The sequence below is a fragment of the Papio anubis genome, chromosome 17 (assembly GCF_008728515.1).
Source record: "Papio anubis isolate 15944 chromosome 17, Panubis1.0, whole genome shotgun sequence".
NCBI classification, from domain to species: domain Eukaryota; kingdom Metazoa; phylum Chordata; class Mammalia; order Primates; family Cercopithecidae; genus Papio; species Papio anubis.
This window is the reverse complement of record NC_044992.1, coordinates 66,631,997-66,659,975: the sequence shown is the minus strand read 5'-3', so window position 1 is coordinate 66,659,975 and position 27,979 is coordinate 66,631,997. Positions and strand designations below refer to the sequence as shown.

Sequence of the window (27,979 nt, the reverse complement as noted above, 5' to 3'; positions counted from 1 at the left end):
AGCCTCATCTGCAAGGCCAGGGCTGCCCTCTCTGGCCTCGCCCCAGGCAGAGCCCGCTGTTTGCACTGGGCTCAGGGAGATGGATGGCCTGCCACACCTGCCCTTTCCCTTCCATTCCTGCCCCACCTGATGGCTCAGGAGATCAGCCAGGGGCCACAGCCTGCATGGAGAGCCAGCTGCAGAATGTCACTGGGGGCTCTGTCCTAGACAGAGGGTGTGCTGGGGAGGGGTGGGGGTGGAGAGACATGAGCCCCGACCTGTCTCTCCCACCTCCTCCCCTGGATCAGACCAAGGAAGAACTGGGTGACCCTCCTGGCCCAGGAGGACAGTCCCAGGAGCAGGACTATCCCAGGCCCACAGCCCTACCCAAAAGGACCATTCCTTCCCACCATGCCCGAAGGAGCAGTTCTGTTCCTGGGAACAAATGCCACAAGCCTGAATGCAAAAAATCGATCAAACAAATAGGGTTTATGCTGCAGGAGAGAGCTGTTGAACCCTGCCTGGCACCTAATGAATGAGCTCATTAGGAGATAGGTGTGTGGGGAAAGGAGCTGGCCTCCCAGCTCGGAGCTCTGAGCTCTGAGGATGTCCAGAGCCACACTAGGACCAGGTGCTCTTCTTGCAGTAGGGGGCAGACCCCTGAGGCCTGGCTGGAGAGGGGCGCCCCTCGCTAAGCTCCCCAGACTCAGTCATGTAGGTCTGACCCTCCCAGAGAGTAGCCGTGAGGGGGCCCCTGTCAGCCTCCTGGGGTGCACCGTTGGCTCGCTGATTGTGGTGGAAAGGCAGGGGGCAGGCATGTGCCCAGGCCTGGCCATGGGTATCAGAAGCTCAGTGTCCAGGCCCCTGCCCTTGGCCTCTGACTATAGGCCGTGCCCTCCCCTTCAGTGAGGCTCTGGGGGGCAGGAGGCTTTGGGAGCCTCAGGCTGGTCTCTGTACCTCAGAATGAGGCATCTGGGCTACCATCTTCCCTGCCTTGGCACTTCAAGGTTCTGCCGGGGGTGGGCAGCCTCAGGCCCCCAGGTAGACCTCCACCAGGCCTCCCACAGAGTGCATGCGGTAGAAGACCCCCAGAGGCAGGCCGAAGTTGACGATGGTGAACCATATCTGGTAGCCGTAGAAATCCTTTTCTAGCCCATTCTCAAACTCCGGGTGTATGCCAAATGCAGGCATCATCCACAGCTGGGGGAGAGGATGTGCTGAGTTAGAGAAGGGCTCTCCTGTGCCCTAAGGCACTCAGTTCAGGGGAGGCAGCCCCCAAACCTGCAGCCCCTTCAGTGCCACCCCCACCTCCCACTCAATCTTCCTCCAACCCTTGGGCTTTCAGCATGAGCTCTTCTTTCCCCGGATCTTTCTCACTCTACTGCAGAAGGCCTTAGCCATCCCCAGCCATCTCCATGAGCTTGCCTGTGGCCAGCCTGAACTTCAGATGGGTCAGGAGACCCCGGGCTGCCGCCATGTGTGGGGAGAAGCAGGAATTCCCAGCGTGCCACCTGCTCTGTCAAGCTGGGCACCCCCACCCTGTACCCTGAGCTCAGGCTTCACTCCTCGGCTAGCTACTTTTTATTTTTATTATTTATTTATTTATTTATTTGAGGTAAGGTCTCACTCTGTCACTCAGGCTGGAGTGCAGTGGCAGGATCACAGCTCAATGCAGCCTCAACCTCCCGGGCTCAAGTGATCCTCCCATCTCAGCCTCCCAAGTAGCTGGGACTGCAGGCATGCACTATCATGCCTGGCTAATTTTTATTTTTATTATTATTATTATTATTATTTTTTTTTTTTTTTTTTTTTGAGACGGAGTCTCGCTCTGCCGCCCAGGCTGGAGTGCAGTGGCCGGATCTCAGCTCACTGCAAGCTCCGCCTCCCGGGTTCACACCATTCTCCTGCCTCAGCCTCCCGAGTAGCTGGGACTACAGGCGCCCGCCACTGCGCCCGGCTAGTTTTTTGTATTTTTTAGTAGAGACGGGGTTTCACCGTGTTAGCCAGGATGGTCTCGATCTCCTGACCTTGTGATCCGCCCGTCTCGGCCTCCCAAAGTGCTGGGATTACAGGCTTGAGCCACCGCGCCCGGCCTATTATTATTATTTTTTAAGAGACAGAGTCTCACTCTGTCACCCAGGCTGGAGTGCAGTGGCACAGTCTTGGCTCACTGCAACCTCTGCCTCCTGGGTTCGAGCGATTCTTGTGCCTCAGCCTCCCGAGTAGCTGGAATTACAGGTGTGCACCACCATGCCTGGCTAATTTTTGTATTTTTAGTAGAGATGAGGTTTTACCATGTTGCCCAGGCTGGTCTCCAACTCCTGGCCTCAAGTGACCCACCCACCTCAGCCTCCCAAAGTGCTGGGAGTCACTGTGAGCCACTGTGTCCAGTGAGCCACCGTGTCCAGACTAATTTTAAATTTTTTTTTGTAGAGGCAGGGTCTCCCTGTGTTGTCCAGGTTGGTCTTAAACTCCTGGGCTCAGGGGATCCTCCTGCCTCGGCCTCCCAAAGTGCTGGGATTACAGGTGTGAACCACTGTGCCCCGTCATTTCTGCTAGTTATGACCCCCTTCCCCCTCCTACCTTCCTGTCCAAATTCTACCCATTCCTCAAGGCTCAAATCAAACCTTCATGAAGCCTTCCTTGGCTATACAGATCCGCAGTTCCTTTGCTGAGCTCCTAATGCACTTTAGAGCCAATTTATCCTCTGCCTGGACCAGAGGTTTCATTTCTGGGGTATGTTTTCAGTGCATTGAGTGCTTGGGGTCAAACAACCCTGAGTTGTCCCAGCCCTGCTACTTACAGGCTGTGGGTACTTGGGCAGGTCCAATAACCTAAGCCTTAGTTTCCTCCTCTGTGAAAAGGGACAGCAATAGTGTCTGTTGCATGGAGTTACTGTGATGATTCAATGAGGTATGGAGATATTGCATAGAAAGGTGTACCTGGGATATCCACCAGAAACTGGGCAACCATTATCAACATCTTCCACTAGGAATGTCTTAGAAAATCAGGTACTTCCTGATTTCTTCCTTTGACTGAATCCAGGGATGATGAATTCAGTGGTGTCTTCCCAACTAGATGGGAAGTCACTGGAAGGTAGAAGTCTTACGTACTTGTTTGTGAAGAGCACTTAGCCAAATGCTTGGCACATTCATTCATGCCAGGCACCTTGTAGGGAACTGGGGGGACACTCTTAAGCAGCATCAAGCTAGTTGGAAAAAGATGTGTCCTTGATCCATCCCTTCCTGAGTGAGGCTTTCTGGGTCTGCCTGGCGCCTCTATCCCCCAGACCCCTTAGCCCAGTCACTTACTGTGATATTGCAGAGGATGAGGAAGAGTGAGATCTCCTTGAGGGCCCGCCGTTTCCAGTTGAGGTGGCTGTAGGAGTGGATGTAGGCCAGTGAGGCCCGCTGCAGGCCCTGGCCCAGCTCCAGCAGGGAGCCTCTGCGGGGAGGTTCAGCCTCCTGCTTTCTTGCCAGGCCCTCGGGAACTGCCTCCCAGAGTGGGCGCCGGTGCAGGCCCTCGATGATGAAGAGGTTCTGAGCGATGTGCTGCAGGATGAGCAGCAGCGAGTAGGCCAGGATGAGGCGGTTGAGCAGCTCATGCGGGTGCTTGGCCACAATGGCCACAATGGAGAAATAGGCGATGCCCATCTGGCCCAGTGCAGCACCCATCAGCAGCACCACATCCAGGCTGCGGGTAGGGTTCTTGACCGTGTCCAGCTCTCGCTCCTCCAGCCCGTGTATGGCTGTGCCTGCCAGGCATGCCAGGCTCATGGCGGGCAGCACAGCCACATAGAAGGCATAGTAGAGAGTGAAGTACTGGTAAGCAATGGCAGAGCCACTGGCCTCGATTTGGAAGAGCACAAAGACGCAGACGCCTGCCAACAGCACCAGCAGGCCCAGCAGCAGCCCGAAGATGGCCCCGTGCAGGTGGAAGGGCACAGTGCCAGGGTGGGCACCCATGTGGGGTGCCACACTGCGGCCCACATTCTTCCACATAACAAACAGCACGGCACAGCAGATGAGGCAGTACTCAGTGCTGAAGGGGTACAGCATCAGGAAGCCCCTCCGGAAAGCTTCACACGCGGTGGCATTGAGGCACAGACAGGTGTTGGTCTCATTGCCTGGTGCAGGGGGCAGGGTGGGAGGGGCAGACATTCAGGCAGGCCCTGCTCTGAGGAGACTGGCTACACAGATCCCTCCCATTCCCTGGAATACACCAGAGCTGAAAGAGACCCAGTCGCTCATTTTATGGATGTGGAAACTGAGGAGATCAGAAAAGAGATCAGAAATCCCACAGAATGGCCATTCTTTTTCAGAGGAATTGAAGACTTGAGATGCCAAGCTTATGTAAAGCATTAAAAACATGCCGGGCGCAGTGGCTCATGCCTCTAATCCCAGCCCTTTGAGAGACCAAGGCAGGAAGACTGCTTGAGCTCAGGAATTCAAGATCGACTTGGGTAACATGGTGAGACCTCGTCTCTACTAAAAATAAAAAACATGGCCAGGTGCGCTGGCTCACGCCTGTAATCCCAACTGTTTGGGAGGCTGAGGCAGGTGGATCACCTGAGGTCAGGAGTTCAAGACCAGCCTGGGCAACATGGTGAAACCCCGTCTCTACTACAAATACAAAAATTAACTGGGCATGGTGGCACATGCCTGTAATCCCAGCTACCTGGGAGGCTGAGGCGGAAGAATGGCTTGAGCCCGGGAAGCGGAGGTTGCAGTCAGCCAAGAATGTGCCATTGCATTTCAGCCTGGGCGACAGAGCGAAACTCCATCTCAAAAACAAACAAACAAAAAAACAAAAACAAACAAACAAAAAAATTAGCCGGGTGGCACACACCTGTAGTACCAGCTATGTGGGAGGCTGAGGTGGGAGGATCACTTGAGCCTGGGAAGTTGAGGCTGCAGTGAGCCGTGTTCCCATGACTGCATTCCAGTCTGGGTGACAGAGTGAGACCGTGTCTCAAATAAACCAAAAACCGAAACCCCCAAAACCCTCACGTGATGTCTCTGGTGCCAAAGGTCACCTCCACAGATGACTTCCTGGGCTCAAGGGAAAACCCGTGGCTGTGACAGCTGAACCCAGCGATCGGCCTTAGCAGCACTCAGTGTCTGGCCATCAGTCATTAGTACCTTGGCATCGCTGTCCTTCAAAGCACACAGCATCACCTGGAAGAAGCTAGGGCCAAAAATATCTAACCTGAATCTAATCAAGATTTTGTCCATACTTCCCATTCCAAGGAAAGGTAAGGGTGAGGGAAGCGAGTTAAACACTGCCAGGAGGAAGAAACCTGACAAGTCTCAAGGTCAGTGGGAAAATACCAATTTAGATTTAACCAAATGCATTGCATGTTTGAACAAAATGTCTGTAAAAGACATTTCTAGGTGGCTCACGCCTGTAATCCCAGCACTTTGGGAGGCCAAGGCGGGCAGATCATGAGATCAGGAGATCGAGACCATCCTGGCTAACACAGTGAAATCCCGTCTCTACTAAAAATACAAAACATGAGCTGGACGTGGTGGCGGGCGCTTGTAGTCCCAGCTACTCAGAAGGCTGAGGCAGGAGAATGGCGTGAACTCGGGAGGCGGAGCTTGCAGTAAGCCGAGATAGCACCACTGCATTCCAGCCTGAGCAACAGAGCGAGACTCCGTCTCAAAAAAAAACGAAACAAAACAACAAAAAACAAAACAAAAAAAAACAAACAAAACAAAAGACATTTCTGGGATTAACTGGAGAAAGTGGGATATAGATTGATTCAGAGGATAGAACGAAGTTGAAGGATTTTGTTAACAACCATAATAGCATTGTGGTCATGTGGGGGAATATATCTGTTTTTAAAGAGATGCACACTTAGCCCGGCATGGTGGCTCATGCCTACAATCCCAGCACTTCAGGAGGCTGAGGAGGGAGGATCACTTGAGCCCAGTAGTTTGAGACAAGTCTGGGCTCAGAATTTTTTTGTGGGACCCCATCTCTGCAAAAATTTTAAAAATGAGCTGGGCATGCTGGCATGTGCCTGTGGTCCCAGCTACTCAGGAAGCTGAGGTGGGAGGATAGCTTGAGCCCAAAAGTTTGAAACTGTAGTGAGCTATGATTGCACCACTGCACTCCAGCCTGCGTGACAGAGTGAGACCCTGTCTCAAAAAAAAAAAAAAAAAAAGATGCATACTGAACTATTTTGAGATATAATGTTATGATTTCTGTAATTTAAGTACTTTAGCAAAAAGTAAAAATAAGTAAATATGGCCAAATGTTAATAATTATTATGCCTAGGTGATGGGTATGTCTTGTTCTTCTACTCATATGTAATGCTTGAATTATTTTATTTTGCTTTATTTTATTATTTTATTTTATGACAGTTTCAGTCTTGTCACCCAGGCTGGAGTGCAATGGCGCGATCTCAGCTCACTGCAACCTCCGCCTTCCGGGTTCAAGTGATTTGCATGCCTCAATAGCTGGGTAGATTCTCCCAAGTAGCGGGGATTACAGGCACCCACCACCATGCCTGGCTAATTTTTGTATTTTTAGTAGAGACAGGGATTCACTATGTTGGCTAGGCTGGTTTCAAACTCCTGACCTCAGGTGATCCGCCTGCCTCGGCCTCCCAAAGTGCTGGGATTATAGGCGTGAGCCACCGCGCCCAGCCTTGAATTATTTTATAATATCAAAATCCATGATGTCACTTGGCAAAAATTCTCTCTTTGCACTGCTTTTCTGAGAAACGCAAGCAGAGTATACAGAATGCCCACAGTACACAGGCGTGTCGTGACTGATGCAGCGGGTATGTGAATATGTGGATGTGCTGGGAGGGCTGGGCTGCAGGGCGTGATGGTGATGCCGCCCGGGGTGGGGTGGGGCATGTACATACAGGTGTGGCTCAATCCTACAGAGCAGTGTTCCCATGTTGGGTATGGGATGCAGCCTCTAAGATAGGAGGTGAGGCATATGGGACAATCTTGGGAGTATTTTTCTGCCCAGAAATCTTCTGTCCCACCTGATTGATAAAGCCAGGCACCTAAAATTGTATTAGGAAGACATTCCTTTCAACCCTGGAGGCTGTTGAGTTGCTTGCAAGTAAAATGCAAATACCATGGGTGGGGTGCATACCTGAAGGACTTAGTGGCTAGCTCAGCCGGGATCAGTGGCTGGCTTGCTGACGACTGGAGTGGGGTGCAGGGCGTCAGCACCTGATGGGGTGGGATGGGGACCACTGGCAAACTTCAGTTTTCTGTTGATTCCTAATCTGGCCTCTAGAGTTTACTCCCAACTCTATAGACTTACTGAGCCTCACCTGTTTTAGGGAATGTAGCGTGTGTGCGTGTGTGTGTGTGTGTGTTTCAGGGCAAGGAAGACCTGGTCTCCTTTCCATACCTGTGTATTTTCCCATGAGGATGCCAAGCTCAGCTTCGATCTCTCGGTGCATGGAGTCATTGGTAACGGCCAGAACCCACAGCAGCAGGTTCGTGGCCAGGGTCAGCATCAGGCCACATCTGGGGGAAGTGCCACACTCTTCTCACACACCCTGGCCGGCTCTCCAGGCGCCAAACCCTCACCATCCGCTGTTGTTGGGCAACCACTCACTCCCAACCACTCACTCCCTAGTGTCACGCTGGCACTAGGACACAAGAGGCAGCCCTGGGGCCACCTAGGACACATCCCAGACTAACCTATAGCCCCAGGGCCACCCTGACCAGGGAAGTGGTGGGGAGGACAGAGAGGCCAGAGGGTTTGGGAGGGAGAGAAGTCTTACCTAGTGAAGTTGGTCTGGACCTGAACACAGTCTTTGCAGTGTTTCCAGAGCACCCAGGTCTGAAAGAGACAGGGCCTTGAGCCCAGGGGCTGGTGGAGGTGGTGGGACCACAGTGCGAGTTCCTGGGGCGCATGCATGTATTTACAGTGAAAGACACAAGGAGAAAGACTGGGTCGGAATCTTGGCTCTACTGCTTCTTGCTGTGTGGTATTGAGTCAGTGGCAAACCATCTCTGAGCCTTAGTTGCCTCAACTGTGAAAAGGGACAAAAAACCCCACCCTTTGTGTAAATGCCTTCTTGTTGGGGAAATAAGACGGTGGGAACAAAACAGCCAACACAATGCCTGGCGACAAGAGAAACCTAAGAGGAAGCTGGAGATTGTATTCTTATTTTTTTTGAGACAGAGTCTCACTCTGTTGCCCAGGCTGGAGCGCAGTGGCACGATCTTGGCTCACTGCAAACTCTCTGCCTCCTGGGTTCAAGTGATTCTCGTGCCTCAGCCTCAGAAGTAGCTGGGTCTACAGGCGTGTGCTGCACCTGGCTAATTTTTATATTTTTAGTAGAGACAGGGTTTTACCATGTTGACCAGGCTGGTCTCAAACTCCTGACCTCAGGTAATCCACCTGCCTCGGCCTCCCAAAGTGCTGGGATTACAGGCATGAGCCAACGCGACAGACCGAGATTGTATTCTTTTTGTTTTGTTCTGTTTTTTGAGACGGAGTCTCGCTCTGTCACCCAGGCTGGAGTGCAGTGGCCCAATCTCAGCTCACTGCAAGCTCTGCCTCTCGGGTTTACGCCATTCTCCTGCCTCAGCCTGCCGAGTAGCTGGGACTACAGGCACCTGCCACCTGGCCCAGCTACTTTTTTGTATTTTTTTTCTTTTAGTAGAGACGAGGTTTCACCGTGTTAGCCAGGATGGTCTCGATCTCCTGACCTCATGATCCGCCTATCTCGGCCTCCTAAAACGCTGGGATTACAGGCTTGAGCCACCGCACCCAGCCCTGAGATTGTATTCTTAAGACGAGGTTTGTGCATCTAGGGAGTGTATATTCAGGGATACGCCTACATACACATAGGCAGCTGGACTTCTAAGTGTCTACATTTGGTGCCACGGTGTGTGTGTTGATGCAGGAACCCATGGGTATGTGTGGACGTGGACACTTGTGTGAGGGGCGTGGTGTGTGCGCAAAGACCCTGCGGCATTAGGTATTTGCCTATGTGGCTGCTTCTAGGCACAGGTAGTGGGAGGTGTGTGCACACCATGGGTAGATAGTGTATGTCCCCGGTGGTGTGGGGACGGGAGAAGCCTGTCACCTGGACACCGATGAAGACCATCTCGATGACAGGGAAGACAAGCTCCAGCTGTGACTTGCAGCGGATGTGGCTCGCATCGTAGCCCACTCGAAAGATGTTGAGGCAGAAGGTGCAGGTGCCGAAGAGCACTAGGGAACCTGGCCGGAGGTGCGGGCGGGCGTTGGCACCTGCCCGGAACCGGCTCTCCCTTCCCACCCTGCCCAGCACCCCAGCACCCTGACACTCACCCCGCACCCAGAGGGGCCCCGCGTGGGGATCTTGGTAGAGCACGGCGTGTGGTCGGCGGGTGGTGCTTGCCACGTAGTAGAGAAGCCAGAGCAGGGAGAGGACCTTCAGCGTGGCCAGCAGGATCCACACGTCGCCCAGAGTGACGGCCACCTTGTTGAAGATCATGCTGCAGATGAAGGCCCCGCCCAGGAACACTACGTTCAGGGCCAGGAGCCCCGAGAAGAGTTGCCCCGCCTTCTGGGCTTGTCGGTCCCGCCGCAGTAGCAGGGAGAAATGCCGCACCAGCCAGGACTTCTGCTGGAGCGGGTCGGTGGCCGCTCTCTCCTTGGCCCCCATATCCACTCGGTTCTCCTTATGTGGGGCTGCTTCAGTCTCCCGTGCTTCTGAAGAAGGCATGGGTGTAGCCTCAGCAGGACCTGGAGATGGAGAAAGGGTCCTGGGTTAACTGCCAGGCTGTCCTGGGTTCAAGTCCACCCTGCCCCTAACCGCTATGTGACCCAGGGTCAGCTATGCGGCCTCTCTGGTTGGGACACTGGAACTAATAGCAGCTGCCCCACCTACCTTACAGGACCTGAGGAGGTTCAAACAGACCAGGAGACCCTATGGAAGGCCCCTGTGCTGCACATAAACATGGAGAATTAGTTTGACTGGCGTGAGGATCACGTCCTCCCTGTCCACCCCACTTCCTGACTTGTGCCTGATCCTAAAGTGAGCGTCTGCCTAGTGCCTGGTCAGTTTCCAGGGCTGTGATTTTTTGCCATCGAAAGGCAGCGGTGTCCTTCCGCCTTCTGGGAGGAATTTCACTTCCGACACCAGGGAGGGCAAGTTCGTGGCCTCTCTTATTCTGACCCTGATTGGTTGGGAAATGATTGCCTAAAATGTTTTGCAGAGAAGCATCCTGAGGCTGTGTCTGGGCTTGGTAAGAAAGAATGGTGTGATCTGAAACAATACTGTATTACGGGAACGTACAAGAACCTATACAATTACTTTTTTTTTTTTTTTCCTGAGACGGAGTCTCGCTCTGTCGCCCAGGCTGGAGTCCAGTGGCGCTATCTCAGCTCACTGCAAGCTCTGCCTCCTGGCAGATCACGAGGTCAGGAGATCGAGACCATCCTGGCTAACATGGTGAAACCCCGTCTCTACTAAAAATACAAAAAAATTAGCCAGGTGTGGTGGCTGGCGCCTGTAGTCCCAGCTACTCGGGAGGCTGAGGCAGGAGAATACAATTACTTTTAAAAGGTCTAGACCAGCAGTCCCCTCCCCAGCTTTTTTGGCACCAGGGACCAGTTTCGTGGAAGACAATTTTTCCATGGATGGAAGGTGGAGGGATGGTTTCGGGATGAAACTGTTACACTTCAGATCATTGGGTATTAGATTCTCATAAGGAGTGGGCAACTCTTCGATCCCTCGCATGCGCAGTTCACGATGGGGTTCGTGCTTCTGTGAGAATCTGTTGCCACTGCTGATCTGACAGGAGGCGGAGCTCAGGGCGTCATGCTCCCTCCCCATCACTTACCTCCTGCTGTGCGGCCTGGTTCCTAACAGGCCATGGACCAGTACTGGTCTGCAGCCTGGGGACTGGGGACTCCTGGTCTAGATGCTACCCATCGATTTCACAGTAGGAGTTTCTTCTGGGATGAGGGTACTGGGATTGGGGGTAGCAGACTTTTTGGCTTTACTGTTCTAGTTTTTTTTTTTTTTTTTTTTTTAATTAGCACAGTACTTATGTAATTAAAAGTAATTTTAGGCTGGGCATGGTGGCTGATGCCTGTAATCTCAGCACTTTGGGAGGCTCAGGTGGGAGGATTGCTTGAACCCAGGCATTCAAGACCAGCCTGGCCAACATAGGAAGACACCGTCTCTACAAAAAAAATACATACATATATATATATGTGTGTGTGTGTGTGTGTGTGTGTATAATATATATATTAGCCAGGTATGATGGTTTATGCCTATAGTCCTAACTATTCAGGAGGCTGAGGATGGCTTGAACCCAGGAAATCAAGGTTGCAGTGAGCTATGATTGGGCCACTGCACTCCAAGCTGACTGACAGAGCACGACTCTGCGTTTAAACATAAATAAATAAATAAATGAAATAATTTTAAAGTACATTAAAGGTTTAGGGAAAAGGTTCTGGGGTTGATTTACAATGTCTGCTGAGAGCATGGGACAGGCCTGGATCAGCACCGCGGCCATGCCCTTAACTTTGAAGGAACTGACTTCCATTTCTCTGCCCCTCCCCGCACTCCTGGAAGTCCCACGAGTGCCTGACATAATGTAGGAAACACGATCTTTTACCCTCCTCTTTTCCTGAATGTCTCCTGCCATTTCCTCACCTCTCCCAAGCATTCACGTAGGCCAACCACTTTGTCACCACTTGCTTAGACCAGATTTTGGGGCATCCAATGACTGCAGCTCTGAGTCCAGCATACGCTCTCCACTGGACACTCCTTCTTCCTGGTGGGACTGAGATACTGTTGAGAGTGGGGACGGTTCTGCTGCTTCTGGGTGCTCTCCTGGTGGAGAGGCTGAGCTGACCCACAAGGCTCCCTAGAGACCCCCTGTTCTGCCCAGGCTCTTCCTTTGTCCTGCCGCTGCCTCGCGCTCTGGGCTCAGGGTTCTAGGTGCTCGCTACTCCCATTCTCTTGCTTCCTAATGTCACAATCTCAGAGTGACATCTCCATCTCCACACCTCCTAGCGGAGAACTAGGCGCCCTCTTTGCCTCTCCCCTCATCCCTTGCATTCTCTTAGGCCCCAAGCTTGTTCATTCCAGCTCAAAAGTTGCTCTTAGATTTTTATTTACTTATTTTTAGAGCTGGGGTCTCGCTCTGCAACCCAGCTGGAGTGCAGTGGCACCATCATAGCTCACTGCAACCTTGAACTCTTGGGTTCAAGTGATCCTCTCGATTCAGCCTCATGAGTAGCTGGGACTACAGACGTGTGCCACCAAGCTCAGCTATTTTTTTTTTTTTTGCAGAGACACTGTCGCGTTATGTTGCCTAGGCTGGTCTTGAACTCCTCGCCTCAAGTGATCCTCCTGTCTCAGGTTCCCAAAGTGTTGGGATTACAGGTGTGAGCCACCATGACTGGCACGGATTTTTCTTGACCTCAACCACTGCCTAGTCTGGGCCCCCATCCTCGCTCTCTTGGACTGGTCTCCTTGCCCAGAGTGCCTCTCCCTTACTGAAAGTCCTGCAAAGGCAACTAATTGCCCTCAGTATAAAGTCCAAACTGCTGACACAGCCTGTGTGGCCTTTCAAAATGAGAGGTATATGATTAGTATGGGCCTGGACAAGGTTCCAGGTTCTCTGCCCAAGGCAGAGTAGCTGCTGCTGCCTCCTCGTCTGGCTTCAACTTACCCCTCTAGCATTGTCTTCAGACCTTACTCCCCTCTCCTTGGGCTACACCATCTTGCTGCACTTCCTGGAATGCACCCAGTCTTTGCTCACACCCTATCCTTTGCCTTTAATGCCTACCCCTTTTGCCCCTTGGGTAACTCTAGCTTGTGCTTCAGGACTTGGCACAGACCCCGCCTCCTCTCTGTGGCCTTCCCTCGTCAGCACTCCCATCTCATCCCACACTGACCACCCATTGTCCTCTGCTTCCATTAGCTGTGCTTTGCTCTGTCTCTCCCTTGAGACCCTGGGCTTCAGGAGCTTCAGACGTGCCCTCTATGCAACAGCAGAAGACCCTCACCATATCTGGCTTGAAAATGCAACCTCTCCAGGCTCCCATTCTCCCTTGGGCATATTCTCCCATTTTCCACCTGCTCCATATTTATACTTTCTGCTGTTCTCTTCTGGGGCAGATGGAGCACTAGAACTTGAGCCCCTTTTCAAGATTCTATAAATTATTTTCTCCTCTTTCCCAGTCCACTCTGTCATCCTTGCCCAAGTTCTGTCTCCTCCCTGTCCCCACCCACCTCCACTGCCGTACTCAAGGCACCTGCCTCCGACATCCACCCAGGCCCAGGTAGAGAGTTCTCTGTTTCTCCCGTGGTCTCCTGCCTCCTGCCATCCCTCCTGGACACTGCTCTTCTTTCTGCCCCTCCCACCCCCGGCCACTCACCCATCCTCCCCACCCACCTGGAAAGGCTTTGTCTCTGCCTAAACCTTCTGGTGCTACTTTGCTGGGGCCACTCCCCTCTATTGAGAGTAGGTGTGCCCTGTTTGGTGTGCTGTGGGTGTGGCTAGCTCCCATTAAGGCCTGGAACTCCTCCAGGACAGAGACTAGGTCCTGCTTAACTCGGACCCCCCAAACCTAGCGCAGACGTGACATTCATCCAGTGTTTGCCAGCTGACTCCGGCATCTTTTGGGGAATTTTCAGCACCAGAGTTGTGGACAGAGACCCTTCCCATTAAACTCTTTCCAAGCTGGCTGGGGAGGAGACTCCAGATGATCTTTATCTTTCCCTCCTAAGCTCCTCCACCCAAATTGAGCAAGGCTGGGTCTCACCGGAATGCCTCCCTGCTCCTCATCTCCCAATTCTAACTGCTTTACTTCCCCTTCCCCCAAACCTGCCCCCTCTCCTCCGGCCCTGAAGCGGGGTAGATTAATGATCAAGAGCTCAGATTCCAGCACTTATTACCTCTGTCATCTTAGACTACTGAGACTACTACAGAGAGCTACTTAGACTCTGTGCCTCAGTGTTGTCATCCGCAAAACAGATACACAACTATGGAATAGTAGCTGGTGCACAGTAGATGCTCAATAAAGACTTCCTGAATGAGGCTGACTGCAATGGCTCACGCCTGTAATTCCAGCACTTTGGGAGGCTGAGGTGAGCGGATCCCTTGAGCCCAGGAGTTGGAGACCAGCCTGGGGAACATGGCAAAACCCCATCTCTACAAAAAATACCGAACAATTAGCCAGGTGTAGTGGCATGCACCTGTGGTCCCAGCTACTCGGGAAGCTGATGTGGGAGGATTGCTTCAGCCTGGGAGGCTGAGGCTGCAGTGAGCTGTGATGGTGACATTGAACTCCAGCCTGAGGGACAGAGTTAGACCCTGTCTCAAAAAAAAAAGAAAAGAAAAGAAAAGAAAAAGAAAAAAAAAGGGATTAATGCCGAATAGGGGCTTTGTCAGAATGACATGATTTAATACATGCAAGAAGCACAGGTAGAGAGTAATGCCTGGCGCCCAGAAAGCTCAGTGTTGGTTATCTCTGCATTTCCTTCCAGTTCTTTTGAGGTCCTGGAGAGCTGGGAAGGGTTGGGATTACTGGTGAATTTCAAGGGTGGATTTTATTCAGACTGGAGGCCTGGAGAGGACACTGGTGGACAAGGTTCCAGGTTCTCTCCCTCTGGGGTCTTTGCCCTGACAGCCTCCCCGTCTCCCACCCTGGGGTCCAACCCTCCAAAGGCCGCTGGAGTGAGCCTTCAAAGGAGCAAATTTCGTCCTGGGCTGGGCAGGGGGCTGGAGTGGGCACGTAGGGGTCTCGGGCAGAGAGCTAGGGCAAGGGCGCCTGGAACTGACAAGCAGGACTCTGCCGCCCCCTGTCATGCCCCTGGGCGCGACGCCAGTCCAAGGGAGGGTGGGAACACCGGACTGGTTTGTGGGTCTCGGTTGGAGCGGTGATGAAAGCCGCGGAGCCGTCGGGCCCGGCGCCCGGCCCAGAAACGCAGGGCCGGCTCGGAGGAGGCTGCTAGTGCAGACGCCTTCGGGATTTCCTTCCGAGCCATTTTAGGGACTGCGGGGCCGGGGGTAGACGCTTCGTGCGTGCCCCAGACCCGGCGTCCAGACAGCCCCAACCAACCCCACACCCCAGGCCTCCGCGCCCGCTTTCTGCTGTGTGGGCCCCGCCAGGAGGAGCCGCGCCCTGCGGCCCTCTGTGCCCCCCGGGTCCACGGAAAGGAGTAGGGACGCGGAGCCCGGGTTGAGGGGCGGGTAGAGGGGCCGGCCTCGGATCAAAGGGAGTTGACCTCTCCACAGTCACCCCACTTTCCCGTTCCAATCCCTGCATCTCCTGCTTGTGAACCCCGCTTTTGGGGGTGTAGTATGTGCCAGTGTCTGGGGTGCGCAAGCTGGGAAAGTTCTGCCGGCGCTCCCGGCTTACCTGAGGCCGGGGCAGGCATCGCCGCGGGCTAACCACCGACTGCGGGCGCTGAGCGGATCGTCCGTCCAAGTGAGACCGATGCCCGCGACGCCCTCCCCCAGCGGGACTGCGCAGCCGCCGCTCGGGCTCCGCGGCCCATCGATTTTTCTGTTGACTTTGGAAATCTCATTAATCCCTCGTTAATTACCCTGCCGGGGGCTCGGACCCAGAGGGTGCAGCCAATTGCGAGGCAGCTGGACGAGCGGGCGGGGCCGAGGGCCGTGCAGGCGCGGACCTGCAGGGTCTCCGACTCGCAGCCCGCCCTTAGGTGGGGTGGAGAGGGGTGCAGTGTTCTTAGGCCCGCAGTAAAGAGCGTGCGGAATTCAGGCCTCGCTTTCCTTTAGTGATAAAGCTGGGAATGGACGCCCTCCCTCCAGGCCTGGAGTTGCTTTTTCCTGTACCCTACCTAGCCCCAGGCCTGAAGGCACCCTCGCAGGACCCTGTGTTTTCCTTAAGTCAAACCTAAACTTGGTGGGGAAGAGTTGGAGCACAGCGCCATTCTGACAGGGGTGGAGGCCTCCTCAGCTGCACCTGCGGCCTCTGAGAACTACTCACCTCCTTCTGCTGACAGCGTCCAGGCACAGTTTCCTCAAAGTCCCCTGAACTCCCGGTGCTGCTGTTCCTATATCTCCCCCAAACGCCATCTGCTCCATGGGTCACGCCCAGCACTCCCCCTCCCTCTGCCTCTGTATGCTCACCACCACCTTTCACTCTTCTTCTAACTGTGGAGCCTCCTTCCCGTCTCTCTTCTGTCTTCCCTCCTAAGCATCTCTGTACCCTTTGTAGAGTAGAAACCCTAAGGCTTAGGGGAAGCTCCCAGGGGACCTCCGGGGCAGGGGGAGGTCAGGGGAGGCCCAGGTGGTGAGGATCTGAGACTCCCAACTCCTTTTAAACTAGAACTGCCCTGTCTCTCTCTCTCTCTCTCTCTCTCTCTCTATATATATATATATATATTTTTTTTTTTTTTCTTTTTCTTTTCTTTTCTTTTTTTTTTTTTGAGACAAAGTCTTGCTCTGACTCCCAGGCTAGAGTGCAGTGGCATGATCTTGGCTCACTGCAACTTTTGCCTCCTGGGTTCAAGAGATTCTCCTGCCTCAGCCTTCTGAGTAGCTGGGATTACAGGCACATGCCACCATGCCTGGCTAATTTTTGTAATTTTTAGTAGAAACAGGGTTTTGCCATGTTGGCCAGGCTAGTCTCGAACTCCTGACCTGAAGTGATCTGCCTGCCTCGGCCTCCCAAAGTGCTGGGATTACAGGCATGAGGCATCGCACCCGGCCTATATCTATGTTATAAAGTTAGGTTCCTGTAATATTTTATTTGAAGGGAAAAAATGTTCTGCTTGAAAACAAAGTTTGAAAATTATTGTTCTTAGCAGAAAGGCTCTGGATTTTTTGTAGCTGTGTGACCTTGGGGAAGTCACTTTACCTCTCTGGGCCTTAGCTTCCTTCTTGGTAAAATGCAGCAGCGACTATGTCGCTGCTTCCTAACTTTCTTGTGTCACGGGACACACACACGAAAAGAATGATTAGGTTGGGTGCTGTGGCTCATGCCTGAAATCCCAGCACTTTGGGAGGCTGAGGCGGGAGGATCACTTGAGCCCAGGAGTTCAAGACCAGACTGTGCAACACAATGAGACCCCCATCTACACACACACACACACACACACACACACACACACAGAAAATTTAGCCAGGCGTGGTGGCAGTAGTAGCTGTAGTTCCAGCTACTCAGGAGGCTGAGGTGGGAGGGTCTCTTGAATCCAGGAGGTCAAGGTTGCAGTGAGCTTTCTGCACTCCAGCCTGGGCAAAAAAATGAGATACCATCTCAAAAAAAAAAAAAAAAAAAAATGTATGTCGCTTGGAGATAAAGGGAAGAGGAAGATGACAGTTTCGGAACTCCAGTCACCCACTCTGTAGCTAGTCTGTCACTTGGAGTTTGCTCACTACACTGCAAAGCTTGAGATCTGAAAATCTCCAGGGGCCCTTCCCGCTCTGACTCCCAAGATCCTCTCCTGTGACCACCTCAGATGGGACAACAGAGACAAACAGTGGGGATGGGGCCAAATCACAGGTTTATTGGTTTCCAGCTCCAGGCAGTGCACTGGCCACGCCACAGGATGGGATTAGAGAGGGAGCCAGAGCCGGCACTTCCAGATCTCATTGGGTCCTAGCAATGCTGCCAAGAGAGGTCTCCCTTCCCCAGTCACCTCATGCCCCACGGTCATACTGGGGTGGATGGGCCTGTCCTGATTGTGATTTAAAAATTGAACCTGGAAAAATAACTTTTGTGAAAATTCCACTCTGGGACCAGCAGGAAATGGACTGTCATATGGCACCAGCTGGGATTCATTTCCAGAGGGTATCTGAGTGGGCACATGAGCTGAGCCCCCTCTTCCTGCCCCCCACGTCTGTTGCAGGCCTCAGGACAGCACGTAGACCTCCAGCAGGCTGGAGACGGCGTGCATGCGGTAGAAGATGCCGAAAGGGAGGCAGATGTTGACGATGGCTGCCCAGAGGGAGTAACCGTAGAAATCCACCTCCACTGTGTTGCTGAAGTGAGGGCGGGCCCCGAAGGCAGGCATGATCCACAGCTGTGTGGAGAGAGGAGCATTTCAGGAGCTGGTCTGGATGATGCTGTGGGCTTTGCTGGGCCGTGGCTAGATGGGGGCCCATCTTTCTAGCTTGGTGGACAGGGAGGGCTGGGTGTCCATGAATGGGCAGCTCTAGCATTTTGGACAGGACCTGGCACCCTCTAAGGGGCTCAGGAAGTAAGCCCAACTGAATTTGCCATCCCCAGGCTAGGAGTCCACCTGTGATCGCCTCTTCCAAAATTTTAGCAGGGCCTCAGTGTGCGATCAGGGAGGGGAGAAGAGGTTTCACTAGAAGAAGAGGTACAAGCAGCAAAATCAGCAGCTCTGTCCTGGGGGGTTGTGTGCACACGGGTGGGGGTGGCAGAATCAGATAGGCTCAGGGCAGGGAGTTTGAGGTTCAGACAGAAGGCCACCCCACCCCAGCCCTCCCTGAGCTCTGCCCTCCAGCTCTCCCCTTATCCCCTTCTCCCTTCCTAGGAGTGGGAGAAGGTGGAAGTTGGAATCCTGCTTCCTCTCTGGCTATGAGCTCAGAAGGTTCAGGTGTGGGTAAGAAGCAAAGAACAAAGGTTTCTAGGCTAGCCCCACCCCTACCCCTGATTAACTTCATCCTTGGGCACATCACAGTCCCCTCTGAGCCTGTTCCGTCCTATAAAATGAAGGAGATGGAGAAGCTGCTACTGGAGGTGATTTAGGCTCAGATACCTGGACCAAGAATAGCCTCCCAGAAGGTGGCCCCTAGCCTATAAGCCAGGCCTGGGTGGAAGGTGGGGATGGGGCCAGAGGGCAGGGGGCAGGCACCAAAGCCGGTCCAAGACATGGTGAGGTCTGGGCCTTAATGATTCTACTGGTAGGGTCAGAAACTGATGACCACGTTTTTTTTGAAGTGAAATTGATTGTGTTGGAAGGCTCCTGCATGGCAACATCCCACACCTGTGGGGCCCATGACCTGGTGGATGGTCCTTCAGAGTGGGACCTCACTAAGAATGACTCTTAGGGCCGCTGGTGTACCTCATGCAGGTAGGATTTCATGGGGTACAATTCACTGTGGTGCTCTTGCTCTGTACTGGGATATACCCACATTAAGTAATTTTCTGTATTAGGGATATTTTTCTATTGGAGGTTATAGCTGAAAGGATTGTTTTTCTATTGAGTGAAACTTCATTAGAAGTGTTTTTTTCTCGGCCGGGTGCGGTGGCTCACGCCTGTAATCCCAGCACCTTGGGAGGCTGAGGCAGGCAGATCTTGAGGTCAGGAGATCGAGGCCATCCTGGCTAACACGGTGAACCCCCCTGTCTCCACTAAAAATACAAAAAATTAGCTGGGTGTGGTGGTGGGCACCTGTAGTCCCAGCTACTCGGGAAACTGAGACAGGAGAATGGTGTGAACCCAGGATGCGGGGCTTGCAGTGAGCTGAGATCACACCACTGCACACCAGCCTGGGCGACACAGCAAGACTCCGTCTCAAAAAAAAAATTTTTTTTTTTCTCTTTGAGATGTACCCACATAGGTACATGTTTCTATATCAGAGGTAATAATAAGCCCCTACTGGGCCACTTCTGTCTTGGGTTGTACTAGAAACACCAGGAGCATTTCCCTGTTGGGATGTACTTTCATTACCAGTGTTTCTGCCCTGGGGTACTTCTATACAGAGAACATATTTGTATTGGGTGAAGTCTGTTGCTTTTCTTTTTTTGACAAAGTCTCACTCTGTTGCCCAGGCTAGAGTGCAGTGGTGCAATCTCAACTCACTGCAGCCTCCGCCTCCTGGGTTCAAGCAATTTCCTTGCCTCAGCCTCCCGAGTAGCTGAGATTATAGGCACGCACACCACCATGCCTGGCTAATTTTTGTATTTTTAGTGGAGATGGGGTTTTACCATGTTGGCCAGGCTAGTCTCGAACTCCTGACCTCAAGTCATCTGCCTGTCTCAGTCTCCCAAAGTGCTGAGATTACTGGCGTGAGCCACTGTGCCCAGCCAAGTCTGTTGCTCTTAATCTTCGCTGAGTCACTGGGGAGGGGGTGGCTGTTGTAGACACCCTCCTTCCCACTTCACTCTGCTAACAGACTGCTCACACTTACACTGGTCTCCGCTACTTCCTGAGGCTGCTCCAATTATTCTGAGAAGCAGGCAGGTCACAAGTTCCCAGGAGCAGTCACACCTCCCACTGGGGGGTGAGGACCCCGCCTTCCACATCAGCTCTCAGCTCCCTCTCACCTCTGCCCAGCCCCTGTGTCAACCTTCCCTGTGACCCCCTCCAGCTCCACCTGCTGCCTAGATGCCAGAATGTTAGGATTTCATTTCCTCTGTGTGCCCTGAGATGCCATTTGCCCCAAAGCTACAGCTGGCCTCCTCTGAACCTGCTCCTTTCCTAGAGAGCTGTAAGAGTCTCAGGCGGGCTGGGGGCAAGACAGAGGAGGCTAAGGGCTTAAGCCTGCAAGAGCATCCTTCCTCAGCCTCGTCTCCCAAGCCCACCCTTTCTTGCCTCAGCTACTCACGATGACATTGCAGAGCAGGAGAAACAGAGCAATGTCTCTTAGGCACCGGCGTCTCCATTGGCTTCTGGGGGCTGAGATGATGGCCACTGCTTCTCGCTGGTCTGCGGGGCTGGGGCTAACCAGCCTGGGGGTGGGTGGGCAGGCAGGCAAGGTGTGGAAGGCATCCAGGTTGGTGAAGGTGAGGTTTTGGCAAGGTTCCTTGGTGGGGGTACTGTGAGGCTCAGCCCTGGGCGGTCCTCGGTGAAGGCTCTCGATGATAAATATGTTCTGGAAGGTGTGCTGGGCAATCATGAGCAGCGCATGGGTGAGGTCGAGCCCTGCCAGCAGGTCCTGGGGTGTGCCCGCCACCACGGCCACGATGGAGTAGTAGGAGATGGCGTACTGACCCAGGGCGGCACCCATCAGCAGGGCCACGTCCAGGGTGCGCGTGGGGTTCTTATGGTGGTCCATGGCCCGGCGGTCAAAACGGTAGATGATGGAGCCACTCAGGCTAACCAAGGTCGTAAGTCCCAAGCAGACAATGTTGAAGCTGTAGTAGATGACCAGGGCCTGCCGGGTGCGGCCCCCGCCCCCGCTCACTTGAACCTCATAGATGATGAAGACAGCCAGTCCTATCACGAAGAGCAGCAGGCCCAGAACCGGGCCAGCAAAAAAGGTCTCCCGGAAGAGGCTGAGAGGGGATGGGGTGTGGCTGTGGCCAGGGGCGGAGGCCAGGAATCTGCCCACATTCTTCCACATGACGTACAGCATGGTGGAGGCGAAGAGGCTGTACTCGATGTTGAAGGGATAGAGGTAGAAGTACCCCTGCTGGAAGATCTGGCAGACAGCCGTGCTGCAGAGGCAGGAGTCTCCTCCGACTGGGTTGCCCGCACGCTCTGTCGTGGAGAGAGAGACACAGGGCTGGACTGCCCTCCCACCTTCCTAGAGAGGTCTCACCCCTAGCCTGTGACCCTTTTTGTTTTGTTTTGAGATGGAGTTTCACTCTTGTTGCTCGGGTTGGAGTGCAATGACGCGATCTTGGCTCACTGCAAGCTCCGCCTCCCGGGTTCAAGCCATTCTCCTGCCTCAGCCTCCCAAGTAGCTGGGATTATAGGCGCCTGCCACCACGCCCTGCTAATTTTTGTATTTTTAGTAGAGACAGGGTTTTGCCATGTTGGCCAGGCTGGTCTCGAACTCCTGACCTCAAGTGATCCACTTGCCTCAGCCTCCCAAAATGCTGGGATTACAGGTGTGAGCCACCACGCCCAACCTAGCCTGTGACCTTTGTTAAGGGCAGGGTCCCTGTCTTTCACGCCTGCTATATTCACCATGGTATCCCTCATGCCTTCACAGGGCATGGCACACTTCTTCACTTCACAAATATTTCTTGAGCACCTACTGTGTGCCAGAGACTGGGATACATCAGTGCTCAGTAAGAACAGTCTAGGCCAGGTGCAGTGGCTCACACCTGTAATCCCAACACTTTGGGAGGCCAAGGTGGGCAGATCACCTGAGGTCAGGGGTTTGAGACCAGCCTCACCAACATGGTGAAATCCCGTCTCTACCAAAAATACAAAAATGAGCTAGGCGTGGTGGCATGCACCTGTAGTCCCAGCTATATGGTAGGCTGAGGCAGGAGAATTGCTTGAACCCAGGAGGCAGAGGTTGCAGTGAGCCGAGATCGTGCCACTGCACTCCAGCCTGGGCAACAAAGCAAGACTCTGTCTCAAAAACAAAACAAAACAAAACAAAACAAAACAAAACAAAAAAACAGTCTGAACCCCAGGGCTGCTCACTTTACCTCACTCCATTCCTTCCATCCCTTCCTGCTCTGGCTCCCTGAGAGAGAAAGTGGCTCTTGGGACCTCTAAAGTTCAAGCTTCCTCATGGCTCTCCCCACCATCTGAATCAGCCCAGAAAGCCAGCTGCTGTGCCCAGGTCTCCACCATGACCTCCCATTACTTTTGTTTGTACCACATGGAAGGGAGTCTTGACTTGACTCCAGAATGTATTTGTAGGATACTCTGGGCTTTGGCAAATGTCTCTTTTCATCCTAAGAACTAGCCCTGCTGGTTTTGCAGATGAAGAAACTGAAGCTCAACGTGGTGACGTGACTTGTAAATGCAGAGTGGATGCAAACTGCCTGACTTCTGACCCTGGGACAGGTACTTCTCCGGCAGGCCTCTCTCTCTAGTCTGCAGGCCCCCACATGAAGTCCATCATCTCCCTGGTTTGGTTTTGCACCCTCAGGAGTCCTCTTTGTTCAGGGTGGTCCTTTGTAAGGCTCGCTGGGCTGCGGTCTCCCTGAGGGTGGGGGCCATGCTTTTTGTTGCTGGACCTTCCCATGCTAGGAGCATGCATGTCTTAGTTATCTTGTCTGGTCCTGGCTATTGGGGGACCCTAGAGAAGTCCAGAGAATGAAGACTGGAGACTGGATCCCGTTCCTCCCTAGTTTAGCATATTGGTTAAAAACAAAGATGGATATGAACGCTAGTGCTAGACCTTGGGTGAGTTACTTAAGCTCTCTCTGCCCTAGTTTCTGCACCTATGCATGGGAATGGGGAGAGTACCCATTTCACAGGGAAGTCTTGATGGTTAAATGCGGTGTTTAAAACACTCAGCACAGTGCCTGACATACAGACCTCAGTAAATTGTCACCATTAACATTAACTCACAAAGCACCCAGCCCAAGGCCTGGTAGCCACAGGGCCATGATTATTTTTCACCTTCTCCTCCTCCCCGGGCTCTCCCATCTGATCCATGCTTGCACCAAAGAACCACTCTGCCTCCCTTCTGCCTTTCCCAGCTTGATCACTCTTGCCCTTTCTTCCTGGATTCTGGGTCTGGGTCTCTCTCTCTTTTTTTTTTTTTTGAAACAGGGTCTCACTCTGTCACCGAGGTTGGAGTGCAGTGGCGCAATCACAGCTCACTGCAGTCTCGACCTCCCAGGCTCAAGCGATCCTCCCACCTCAGCCTCCCACAGTAGCTGGGACCACAGGCATGCACCACCACACCCAGCTAATTTTTTGTAGAGATGGGGTTTCATCATCTTGCCTAGGCTGGTCTCGAACTCCTGAGCTCAAGCAATTCACCTGCCTTGGCCTCCCAAAGTGCTGAGAATACAAGCATGAACCACTGCTCCTGGTCCTGGGTCCTTCCTGGTGGGATGGAGACTGGACGGGGGGCCTGGGCTGCAGCTTCAAGGATAAAAGAGTGCCCCGATACTTCCCTTCTGGGGTCACCTACACCTATCCTGCAGAGGTAGATCCTGCAGCAGGAGGAGGTCCCTGGCTCTCTCCTTTGCCTCCATGCCCTCATGGGAGACTGACGTTACAAACTCATAAAGCACTCAGCCCAAGGCCTGGTAGCCACAGGGCCAGCATTAAGGGGAAACTCACGGTCAGAGGCGAGATGGCCGTGGCTGGTGTTGCTGTGAGAACTGCTGTAGGAGTGGGATTGGTGCACAGATTCATCCACCACGGCCGCCATCCAGATGGCCAGGTTGGTGGTGAGTGTGAACATGAGACCACACCTGTTTGGGGTTGGGGGCAGGGACAAAGAAGCCTGTGACCCTTTGGCAGGTTGGGGAGCAATACTGAAAGCTGGTGTTGAGAAATGAGAAAGCAGCCAGGCCTGTGTGAACAGGGAAGCTGATTTTGCTAGGAACACAGCCTGGCTGGTATGCCACCCAAGACAGGGCTAGGAGATTTTCCCGGGGGCCACCACCACTCCCTCCCCTGGGAGAAAGGGCCCCACAAAGTAGTGGAAGTCAGCCTGACAAAGCAAGGAGGCCTTGGCTGCAACCCCACCCAGGGGACATAAAGAGAGGCCCTGCTCCGGGGTAGAAAGCCCGAATCTCTCCTGCAAGGTGAATACCAGCATACTGGGCACAGGCATGGAGCCGCAGCTCTCACCGGGTCAGATTCAGGTGGACGTGAACGCAGTCTTTAGCGGAGACCCAGAGGAAGTAGGTCTGTATTGAGAGACATTGGTGAGAGTCATTCACTCTATAGATGGACAAAACTCCAGCGCACCCATGTCCATGCCATCTTGTTCTCTCCACCTGAGGAACCTTACACCGAGTCATCAGGTTCATTTTAGCTTCACAAAATGAGGCGGGGGCTGGGTGCGGTGGCTCACACCTGTAATCCCAGCACTTTAGGAGGCCGAGACAGGTGGATCATTTGAGGTCAGGAGCTTGAGACCAGCCTGGCCAACATGGTAAAACCCCATCTCTACTAAAAAAACCAAAAAATTATCTGGGTGTGGTGGTATGCACCTGTAATCCCAGCTACTCGGGAGGCTGAGGCAGGAGAATCGCTTGAACCCGGGAGGTGAAGTTTGCAGTGAGCCAAGATTGTGCCACTGCACTCCAGCCTGGGCGACAGAGTGAGACTCCATCTCAAAAAAAAAAAAAGGAAAAAGAAAAAAAAATGAGGTGGGGAAAACTGTCTCTTTCTATTCTGACACAGTTTGTATAAAATAGTGGTTCTCCATTCTTTAAAGGTTTGCAAAACATCACATGTAAAACCCTGCCCGTGGTGGGGTTTATTTTGTGTGGAGGTGGCGGTCAAGTAGATTTCTGACTACCTAGTTGTTTTTTTTTTTTTTTTCTGGGAGCAAGGCCAGCCTCAGGTTAGGTCTTGCTCAGGGTGGAAGGAGCCTCTGTGGACTTCTCACCTTCTTTTGACAACATCCCCTGCTCATCTTCTTCCTCTGTCGCCGTACCAGGCCTTGCTACCGTCTGGCTGCCTGTGAATCCCTGCTATGGCATTTGGTGATGTGGGGATATCTATATTTTCATTTTACCTGAGTATTCTTCAAACCCATAAAATATGAAAGACTAAAGCTACATAAATGCCACAACCACACGTGTGCTGAACTGTGAAAACCTGGGCAGCAGGGGTGATGTTTCTGGGGAGGACATCATCCATGATGCCATTTTGGTCATGATAGAGGGCTGGGGGCTGTTCTGATCCCATCTAAGCCCAGTCCCGTCTCAGCTCAATCAGAAGATCTTTCAAAGTATTGTTTATGCAACAACAACTACAAAACAAATGTTTGAGAAATCCCAGTTACAGGCTACCCTACTTTCCAAACAAATACAGAACAGAGGGACCAAGCTGGCAGGAGCCTGGACTGACACAGAAGCCCCCTACGGGTACCTAAGGAGGGCAGGCCAGGTTCTAGGAGACAGGGCTGGCTGTCACAGCTCACACCTCCTAGGTGTTAACTACTGGCACTGCTTAAGTTGAAATAACATTGCAGAGCTCCAAGTGGGAGCTCACGTTGGGATATTACTTCATTATGAGGTGTTTCCGCATTGATGGACTCCTGTGATGCTCTCTACAGCCCTGTCCCCAGTTTACTTAATAGCTCAGGATACGAGGCGGGTGGAGCTCAGGTCTCCGACCCCTTGTTGGGTCCTTTCCAATGGCCAAGTGTTAGCTCCTTTCTTCCACACAGCGACACTCCTCCACCCACCTGGATGATGACAAACACAGCCTGGATGACAGGGTGCAGGATCTTTATGGCTGACTGGCACTCAAAGAAACTGGAGTAGTAGCCGGTCTTGAAGATATCCATGATGAGGGTGCAGATACCAAACAGCACCAGTCCACCTGAGAACCAGGGCGAGTGGGTGGTGGTGGTAGATCAGAGAGGCAGGAGAGAAGGCCTGCCCAGCTGAGGACAGGCCCTGAGGATGGGAAGCTAGATGGGTGGGTGGACAAGTGAGTGAGTGCACTGTTGGATGGATCAGTGGGGAGGGTGGGAGGATATGTGGATAGGGGTATAGACAGACTGAAAGGTGAATGGGTGGATGGAAGGGTGAGTGTATGACTGAGTGGGTGGATGGATGGACCTGCTACCAAGCCCCCCTCTCTTTGGGGCTGTGTGCATACTGCAAAGGGCCCTGGCTGGGCTCTTTCAGTGACTGCTGTCTTCTGGTTCCTGCTGTCCATCAAAGGCCCTCCCTTAGCCAGCCTTCTCCAATCTTCGGACCAGGGGACAAAGAGGTCCCACCCCATCCCTCTATTTATCCCTTCCCCAGGACCCCTTCCCTTCCTCTTTATCCTTAACTGCAGCCCACCTCACCCTCCGGTCCTCCTGGTCCTCTCTAGGCAAACTCTCACCCTTATATGTCACCCTGGGCTCTGCAACTCCTGTGAGAGCCCTAGCCTGCAGCTCCCTGCTGTGCCCACCCCACCTCGCCCCCACCTCCCCTGGCACCTCGGAGCCAGATGGGGCCAGCGTGCGCGTCCCGGTAGGGTACCGCGCAGGAGCAGCGCACGGTCCGGAGGAGGTAGAAGAGGATCCAGAGCATTGCCAGCAGCATCATCGTAGTGAGTAGCGCGAACACGTCTGTGTCGTACACGGCCACCTTGTTGAAGGCTCCGCCGCTGATGAGCGTGCAGGCGAGGAGCAGCACGTTCGCGGCCAGCAGCACAGACAGCAGGCGGCCGCCCTTCTTCCACACCTCCCTGGGGCCCGCCCGCGGCGCCGGGGGGCTCTCCTGGGGGCCCGGGGCCAGCTCCTCGGACATGGCGGGGGCGACTGGAGAAGGCTAGAAGGATTACTGTCGGGGAGGAGCGGATAAAACTCCAGGTCAACCCGACAGCTCTCCTTCCCCATCTCATCCCTAGATTTGGGAACTAGGGAGTTCCTGACCCGCAGGATGGGGGCTTCAGGTGCTGGAGGAAGCGCTGGGAAAGGGGAAGAGAAAACACGGAACCTGCCCCTCTCGCTGGACAGGAAGAAAGAAAGGAGAAGCGGCAGGCAGCACCCGACTGGACCCCTCCAAGGTCCCCACTCCCCAAGTCCGACTGCCCTTTGGCCCGGGGCACCCACCTGGCTGGGCCTGGAGCCGGCACTGAGCTGGGGGTCAGGGGACGGTGAACGTCTCCTCTCTCCCACGCCGGGATGGACAGGCGCTTTATACCCAGGCGGACAGGGTGATTTACAGCTGCGGGAGTTCGGCTCCATAAAGCTCTCAGTCCCGCTCACATGATCCATCTTTCTCCAAGGTGAATTTAGGGAAGAGCCCGCAGGAGCCAGATAAGGCAAGATTCATATTTACCCTTTGAGAGGAGACCCCACTCCGTCACCCCGGTGCCGCCAGGCTCGGGCGCGGCCCCGCACTGAGGCACCCAGAGGGCACCCCGCCCCCGGTGCCCACCGCGCCCTGGCGTGCAGCATTCCAGGCGCCCAGAGCCCCGAGAGCTAAGCTCAAGAGACGTCCCAAAAGCCCGCGGGCACCCTGACGCCCTCCAGCCGCGACGCACCCTGAATCCTGTGCTCCTCTGCTCCTGCTCGGGGTGGGAACCCCAGCCCCCTTCTCCCCCGCAGTTCTCGCAGTGATCCAAGCTCTTTTTTCCTCTATCCCACCGCCCTGCCCGCGCCCCCGCCGGCCCGCGCTCCGCTGGATGCTGCGAAGTCCGGGGCTTGGGTGCGAAGTTCCACGCGGCGCACGGAGCCGCTGCCAGTCCTCTAGCGCCCTCTGCTGGAGCGCGGTCGAGGGACTCCGTGCGGGCTGCGGC

At 53.7% G+C, this 27,979-nt stretch overlaps 2 protein-coding genes across 2 annotated transcripts; both read right to left on the bottom strand.

The window, feature by feature from the left end:
* Positions 1-449: 449 nt before the first annotated feature.
* OTOP3 (otopetrin 3) lies at positions 450-16,050 on the bottom strand. The gene is made up of 7 exons (XM_003913400.4): positions 15,337-16,050; positions 9,280-9,696; positions 9,053-9,189; positions 7,739-7,797; positions 7,360-7,478; positions 3,291-4,105; positions 450-1,179 (listed from the first exon to the last, which is right to left on the bottom strand). The coding sequence occupies exons 1-7, from the start codon at positions 15,353-15,355 to the stop codon at positions 1,009-1,011; spliced, it is 1,737 nt and encodes a 578-aa protein (XP_003913449.1). The 5' UTR covers positions 15,356-16,050; the 3' UTR covers positions 450-1,008.
* A 1,380-nt stretch (positions 16,051-17,430) lies between these two features.
* OTOP2 (otopetrin 2) lies at positions 17,431-27,018 on the bottom strand. Its single transcript, XM_021927934.2, has 6 exons — positions 26,673-27,018; positions 25,926-26,062; positions 24,356-24,414; positions 23,840-23,973; positions 20,463-21,337; positions 17,431-17,968 (listed from the first exon to the last, which is right to left on the bottom strand). Exons 1-6 carry the CDS (start codon positions 26,983-26,985, stop codon positions 17,798-17,800), a joined length of 1,689 nt encoding a protein of 562 aa, XP_021783626.1. The 5' UTR covers positions 26,986-27,018; the 3' UTR covers positions 17,431-17,797.
* Positions 27,019-27,979: the final 961 nt, after the last annotated feature.

Coding starts and splice junctions, on each gene's coding strand:
- OTOP3 (XM_003913400.4), bottom strand. Junction 7,798..9,052: donor TGGTCTTCATCGGTGTCCAG/GTGACAGGCTTC, acceptor TGTCTCTTTCAG/ACCTGGGTGCTCTGGAAACA. Junction 7,479..7,738: donor GTCCAGACCAACTTCACTAG/GTAAGACTTCTC, acceptor CACTTCCCCCAG/ATGTGGCCTGATGCTGACCC.
- OTOP2 (XM_021927934.2), bottom strand. CDS start 26,985: ATGTCCGAGGAGCTGGCCCCGGGCCCCCAGGAGAGCCCCCCGGCGCCG. Junction 26,063..26,672: donor TGGCCCCATCTGGCTCCGAG/GTGCCAGGGGAG, acceptor CCTGGTTCTCAG/GTGGACTGGTGCTGTTTGGT. Junction 24,415..25,925: donor CTGTGTTTGTCATCATCCAG/GTGGGTGGAGGA, acceptor CTCTCAATACAG/ACCTACTTCCTCTGGGTCTC.